The sequence below is a fragment of the Coregonus clupeaformis genome, unplaced genomic scaffold (genome assembly GCF_020615455.1).
Source record: "Coregonus clupeaformis isolate EN_2021a unplaced genomic scaffold, ASM2061545v1 scaf2378, whole genome shotgun sequence".
In the NCBI taxonomy this organism is placed as follows: Eukaryota; Metazoa; Chordata; class Actinopteri; order Salmoniformes; family Salmonidae; genus Coregonus; species Coregonus clupeaformis.
Genome location: NW_025535832.1, coordinates 11,240 through 18,944, shown reverse-complemented (window position 1 = coordinate 18,944; position 7,705 = coordinate 11,240). Strand labels below are relative to the sequence as shown.

General features: G+C 42.7%; 1 protein-coding gene across 1 annotated transcript; it reads left to right on the top strand.

Annotated features, from left to right (window-relative positions):
• Positions 1-241: 241 nt before the first annotated feature.
• jagn1b (jagunal homolog 1b) lies at positions 242-5,303 on the top strand. Its single transcript, XM_041859273.2, has 3 exons — positions 242-386; positions 3,242-3,353; positions 3,540-5,303. The coding sequence occupies exons 2-3, from the start codon at positions 3,265-3,267 to the stop codon at positions 4,000-4,002; spliced, it is 552 nt and encodes a 183-aa protein (XP_041715207.1). The 5' UTR covers positions 242-386; positions 3,242-3,264; the 3' UTR covers positions 4,003-5,303.
• Positions 5,304-7,705: the final 2,402 nt, after the last annotated feature.

Genomic DNA, 7,705 nt, shown 5'->3' with positions numbered 1-7,705 from the left:
CATATAGTTACAATACAAACGGATATCATAGAATACACTGCGGTGTTATAGGTGTCACGTTTATGGGCATGTTGCAGCAGTGTGTAGGAGGGAGAATCCAAGATGTGGGAAGTGTGAAGGAGGACATGGGACAGAGGAATGTGAAGTTTCGGTGGAAAAGTGATATCATAACCTGTCGCAATGAGCGTTTCTGTTTTCAACTGTAGTATAACTTTTTGGATTGTCCCTAACTACTCTCCGTTCAGTCATCTGTCCAATCACAGACGGAATAGTCAACACTTCGGTGTAGCGCATGTCTACGGGAGAAAGGAGGAATGTCCGCCGAGTTTAGTCGAAATACGTTTGTTAATTGAACGTTTAACGATTACTGTTGTACTGAACGTACAGTAAGTATTACATTAACGTATGTCTAGCAAACCAAACTTTAGCTGCCGTTTGCTCTTGCAAAGTGTCCGCGGCAATGATGAGACTGTTACGCTAGCAGTACCACTAAGTTAGCAAGCTGGCTAGCTAGCGAACTTGGTAACGTTAAAGTTGTCTGGGTGTCTCTTTACATTTTGACTAGTAACTACATTGTCATGCATTTCCTCACATACAATCCAGGACGAACTGTGATCATGATTGTTTAGTTTACAAGCAGCTGGTCGCTTTAGAAACTGCATACTAATAGCTGATGATGCTTGCTAGCTAGACTGCCTTAAACACCTGTATTGGTATCAGGCCTGTTGATGAATGTTTTAACACAAGCGTTACTGGGCTCTTTCTAAATAGACCACAGGGGGGATTTAAATACTTAACTTGCTAACTAGAAATCATCCTGGCCTGGCCTTATCTGATAAGCCAGCAGAAGGGGACAGGCAAGCAGAGGGCAGCTAAGCAAGTGTTAATCCACATGCCCATCATCCTCATGTGTCCACTGTCAGGTTCAGTGGGTAACCTTTAGGAAAACTAGGAGGATCAGCTATGCTTTGGGCAAGTCATTTCTGTATTTATGCTTAATCAAATAATCTATTAGCCTAATTCATAGACCTAATTCACCCAAGTCATAGACTGATATCTCTGCTACCACACCGCAAGCAGTACAGACTGCCAACAGGACTTTGAACAGCTTCTACCCTCAAGCCATAAGACTGTTAAATAGTTAACCAAATAGCTACCTTTTGACTCATCACATATGCTGCTGCTACTCCTTATTATCTATCCTGTTGCCTAGTCACTTTACCCCTACCTATATGTACAGTTGAAGTCGGAAGTTTACATACACCTTACCCAAATACATTTAAACTCAGTTTTTCACAATTCCTGACATTTAATCCTGGTAAAAAATTCCCTGTCTTCGGTCAGTTAGGATCACCACTTTATTTTAAGAATGTGAAATGTCAGAATAATAGTAGAGAGAATGATTTATTTCAGCTTTTATTTATTTCATCACATTCCCAGTTGGTCAGAAGTTTACATACACTCAATTAGTATTTGGTAGCATTGCCATTAAATGGTTTAACTTGGGTCAAATGTTTCGGCTAGCCTTCCACAAGCTCCCCACAATAAGTTGGGTGAATTTTGGCCCATTCCTCCTGACAGAGCTGGTGTAACTGAGTCAGGTTTGTAGGCCTCCTTGCTCGCACACACTTTTTCAGTTCTGCCCACAGATTTTCAATAGGATTGAGGTCAGGCCTTTGTGATGGCCACTCCAATACCTTGACTTTGTTATCCTTAAGCCATTTTGCCACAACTTTGGAAGTATGCTTGGGGTCATTGTCCATTTGGAAGACCCATTTGCGACCAAGATTTAACTTCCAGACTGATGTCTTGAGATGTTGCTTCAATATATCCACATAATTTTCCTTCCTCATGATGCCATCTATTTTGTGAAGTGCACCAGTCCCTCCTGCAGCAAAGCACCCCCACAGCATGATGCTGCCACCCCGTGCTTCACGGTTGGGATGGTGTTCTTCGGCTTGCAAGCAACCCACTTTTTCCTCCAAACATAACAATGGTCATTATGGCCAAACAGTTCTATTTTTGTTTCATCAGACCAGAGGACATTTCTCCAAAAAGTACGATATTTGTCCCCATGTGCAGTTGCAAACCGTAGTCTGGCTTTTTTATGGCGGTTTTGGAGCAGTGGCTTCTTCCTTGCTGAGCGGCCTTTCAGGTTATGTCGATATAGGACTCGCTTTACTGTGGATATAGATACTTTTGTACCCGTTTCCTCCAGCATCCTCACAAGGTCCTTTGCTGTTGTTCTGGGATTGATTTGCACTTTTCGCACCAAAGTACGTTCATCTCTAGGAGACAGAGCGCGTCTCCTTCCTGAGCGGTATGACGGCTGCGTGGTCCCATGGTGTTTATACTTGCGTACAATTGTTGGTACCGATGAACATGGTACCTTCAGGCGTTTGGAAACTGCTCCAAAGGATGAACCAGACTTATGGAGGTCTACAATTTTTTTTCTGAGGTCTTGGCTGATTTCTTTTGATTTTCCCATGATTTCAAGCAAAGAGGCACTGAGTTTGAAGGTAGGCCTTGAAATACATCCACAGGTACACCTCCAATTGACTCAAATGATGTCAATTAGCCTATTAGAAGCTTCTAAAGCCATGACATGATTTTCTGGAATTTTCCAACCTGTTGAAAGGCACAGTCAACTTAGTGTATGTAAACTTCTGACCCACTGGAATTGTGATAGTGAATTATAAGTGAAATAATCTGTCTGTAAACAATTGTTGGAAAAATTACTTGTGTCATGCACAAAGTAGATGTCCTAACCGATTTGCCAAAACTATAGTTTTAAACTTGCGACCTAAACTGTACATATCTATCTCAATTGCATTGACTCGGTACTGGTACCCCGTGTATATAGCCAAGTTATCATCACTCATTGTGTATTTATTCTTTCTGTTATTATATTTCTATTATTTTTCTATTTTTCTCTTTGCATTGTGGGAAGAGCCTGTAAGTTAGCATTTCACTGTTAGTCTACACCTGTTTACAATGCATGTGACAAATACAATTTGATAATTCATTGGTATTGCTAATTTCATACAAATCGTAGTAGTCATATTATTTTAAAGGCTAGTTGTCTAATGTAATTAGACTGCTATCAACCATTAGGTTACAATGTCTTCGAGAGTGATAGTGAATGCTGTATACTTATCTGCGGTGGTGAAATAGCTAATGAGCACTAATGAGCACCTTGGAAAGCTCTCTCAACACAATGAATGACATGTTTTACTTCCAGAGTTTTTTGGACAGGCGGTAGCCATGGCTTCCCGAGCTGGACCTCGAGCTACTGGCACAGATGGGAGTGACTTTCAGCACCGCGAGAGAGTGGCCTCACACTACCAGATGAGGTTCGCTCTCATTTGAATGTTTTTACATTTACATTTTAGTCATTTAGCTGACGCTCTTATCAAGAGTGACTTACAGGAGCAATTAAGGTTAAGTGCCTTCGTAAGAACAAGATGACCGGTTTTGTTCACAGTGACCCATTTGAAACACCACATATTCTTGTGCTTCTCCTCTGTCTTTCTCATCAGTGTCGCCCTCAAGTCGGAGATCCGTAAGCTAAACATCGTCCACGTTCTGATCTGGCTCCTCTTAGCTGCCCAGGTGACGGTGAGCCAGCTGAACCTGGTGTCCCACAGCGTGGTGGCTGCTCCCTACCAGTGGGAGTACCCCTACCTGCTCAGTATCATCCCCTCCCTCTTCAGCTTCATGGCCCTGCCCAAAAACAACATTAGCTACCTGGTGATCTCCATGATCAGTGCTGGGCTCTTCTGCATAGCACCGCTCATCTACGGGAGTATGGAGATGTTCCCGGTGGCCCAGCAGCTGTACCGTCACGGCAAGGCCTACCGCTTCATCTTCGGCTTCTCTGCTGTGTCCGTCATGTACCTGGTGATGGTGATGGCGGTGCAGGTGCACGGCTGGCAGATCTACTACAGCAAGAAACTGCTGGACGCCTGGTTCACCTCCACACAAGACAAGAAGAAGAAATGAGGACAGAGGAGGACTTCATTATTTAAACAACTGACAAAGAACAACTATTGCTGCCTGCCACTGTCTGCCACTGCTTCTAGGCCTATCTTCCATATATATTTGAATTCTATACCCCCCCTCTCGCCATCCCTAATTGATAGTTGTAGGACTAATTGGAATCCTTTATACCACTCAGGAGGCTGTCCTGTCCTGTCGTCTTCCTGGTAAACCCTCTCACCTCCATTATCCCATCTCCTGGCTCTGGAGCCTGTGGACAGATTAAGACTTGAGTTGTCAATCTGAGACTCCAGGGTTAAATGTTGACCTGTCCTGCTGTCTTTAGAAACCCATCCTCTTTATATCTCAGTCCTGATCTATGGAGCTGGCTGCCATAATCTGTCCTGCAAAGGATAGTACACTTGCTACCTCCAGTCTTAGCCATACGTTCCAATTATCTCTCCTTCCTCCACAAGTTTGCACTTGTTCACTTCCCTTCACTGATTTGAAAGGAAATGACTGGAATAATAAATATGGTAGAAAATCCCACTAGACCAGGGATAGGCAACTTTGATGGGGGTGGGGACCACAAAACATCTGAACTCATCATGAGGGTCCGCAGTGGCTCGCGGGTCTGCGTAACCACATCCATACCCACACATGCAGTCAGAACCGGCCCGAGCCTTTTGGGGGCCCTAAGTGGAATTTTGTGTGTGTGTATCTCAATGTTCTACACATTTTGCCATGGGGCGGAGAACATTTTTTGCAGTTTTAAAGCAAGTTTGCTGCAATTCTAATCATTTCCAAGGGGGCGGAGAGAAATGTGCAGTTTTTATTATGATATCTGGTATTGAAATTGCACCTTGTGTATTCTACTATTCTAACTCTCAACAGTAAGTTGAGACCCCGACTGAGTTCCTAAATTTTTTTCTTTCATATTTGGAAATGTATCCGCAGGCCTACACCGGGACAGCAGTTGCCCATCCCTGCGTTGGACAATGACTCTACAAATCCAATGTTTTTAGATTTGTGGGTGAAGTAGTGAAGGACTGTACACTTCAGGAGGAAGGAGATATTACTGGGACGTACCCATGACTAGGTCAGGGCATGATGTGGCCTTAATGAGAGGAGCCTTCCAGAACTGTAAAGGAACAGGGAAAGGGTTAAGAGAAGGGAAGAGCAGTGGTCAGATTGAGTCCATATGGTTGTGTGCTGGTGTCAATGCACATGTTCACGTTGACAGTACTCAACAATTCAATTGTTTCTAAATGACATGTACATTGTTAAATAACAATAAAATGGGTATGCTGCGGCAGCTTTGCATCTATTGTCTATTTCATTAATTACATGAATTAATCACAACAATGTAAAGGCATCATTTGTCATCTCTGCAGTTGGGTTCATCTTTCCTATTAACATGGTTCCTTTAGGAACAACTGCCTTTCATTGGAACTGTTTACTCTTAGTATACGATGAACTTTGTGTTACATGCACCTCAGCATAGTACCCATGCTCTAGAGAAGTACACCCTCTTGTGCCCTCAAATTCTAATCTAGACCTCCAAGCCAGTTTCATTGCTTTTTTTTATTTATTCTAAGCCTTGAATCAGATCTAATTACACCTGCTCTAGTGGAAAAAAGTTGGTCTGTTTACCAAAACATGTACTGTTCCTTCCCAGCTGCAACCAAGAATGTTTTGCATAGAGAAGGGTAATGCTATTGGTTGGCTGGTCCTCACAGTATCCATCCATGTGTATTCTCTATTCATCCAGTCATATCTGATCTATTTTCAAAGAATTTGTGTCATTGTCTTTACTGATCCTGTTGACAACGTGGGTTGTGTTGGAGCCAATGTACAGTACATTCCCCTTAATTTCAATACTAAATAATTAACTGGTATCTGCATGTCACTGCAGACTCAGTAATAGGTGGAGCGCAGTATAAGACCAACAGACGTCCTAATAATGTGCAGTCTGCTTACACTGCATGTCTGGAAACAGCAGAGATGAAGGAGCTATGGATTATGGCTGTCTTTGCTACAGGTAAGACTTGCTCTATATTTGATTTATTCAGGGTGATTTAAGATGTTCAGATGTATGATGCTGTTAAGTTTGTTGTATTGAGAACTGTAGGAAAATTGCTGTCACTCTCCAGATGTTCAAAAATGTATGATGCTTTTAACTTATCAATTGATTATTACCAATATATGACCTTACTGTTTTTACAGTGTGGTTTGTTTAGAGTCAAAGTTTGGTTTAGAGTCAATGATTGATTGATGTTTTGTCTGTTTGCTGTGAGGGATACAATAGCATCAATGAAGACATTGTTTCAGACTTCATTTTTATCCAAACACTTTTAGATTTACTGTTAAGCAATTGTTTACATACTGTGAATAGACTACTGTCAGTTCTCAGATGCAGTTTATAACAGAGTAGCTTTTGCTATCAAATGTCTACCGTTTATTGGCAGTGATAATTACTTATTTCTCTCATAAAGTACAGTAAACATTTCTACACTGGTGAAGACACAATGAAACTGGAACAGTCTGGATCATCTCCTAAGCTTATAGGAACTTACACTATGTACCCTTGTTTATTTGGTTTCCAGAGTTATTTTAATATTTTGGGCAGTCTCTTTGCCACAGGGGGATCTCACCACATCCTCTGCCATTCCAACCACCATTGACATAACTACCCCAATAACTGATGCCCCTTTAACCCTTGACCCTCCAACTACCGACACTCCAACAACCGACCCTCAAACTTCCGACCCTCCAGCAACCGACACTCCAGCTACAGACACTCCAACTACCGACTTTCCAACTACGGACATTCCAACTACGGACATCCCAACTACGGACATTCCAACTATGGACATTCCAACTATGGACATTCCAACTACCAACTCTCCAGCAACCGACTTTCCAGCAATCCACACTCCAACTACGGACTTTCCAACTACGGACTTTCCAACTACGGACATTCCAACTACGGACATTCCAACTACGGACATTCCAACTATGGACTTTCCAACTACGGACATTCCAACTACGGACATTCCAACTACGGACATTCCAACTACGGACTTTCCAACTACGGACATTCCAACTACGGACATTCCAACTGCCGACTATCCAACTACTGACTTTCTAACTACCAATACACCAACTACCAAAACTCCAACTACCAACTTTCCAACTACGGACATTCCAACTACGGACTTTCCAACTATGGACTTTCCAACTACGGACTTTCCAACTATGGACTTTCCAACTATGGACTTTCCAACTATGGACTTTCCAACTACGGACTTTCCAACTACGGACTTTCCAACTACGAACATTCCAACTGCTGACTATCCAACTACCAATACACCAACTACCGACTTTCCAACTACGGACATTCCAACTACAGACATTCCAACTACGGACATTCCAACTACAGACATTCCAACTACGGACATTCCAACTATGGACATTCCAACTACCAACTCTCCAGCAACCGACTTTCCAGCAACCCACACTCCAACTACGGACTTTCCAACTACGGACTTTCCAACTACGGACATTCCAACTGCCGACTATCCAACTACTGACTTTACAACTACCAAAACACCAACTACCAACTTTCCAACTACCGACACACCAGCTACCGACACTCCAGCAACCCATACTCCAACTGCCGACTTTCCAGCAAACCACAATCCAGCAACCCATACTCTAACTACCG

What these genes read in the sequence shown, in the direction of transcription:
- jagn1b (XM_041859273.2), top strand. Translation starts at nt 3,265, where the DNA reads ATGGCTTCCCGAGCTGGACCTCGAGCTACTGGCACAGATGGGAGTGAC. An exon ending in GCCTCACACTACCAGATGAG is followed by an intron (nt 3,354 to 3,539) that starts GTTCGCTCTCAT and finishes CTTTCTCATCAG; the next exon opens with TGTCGCCCTCAAGTCGGAGA.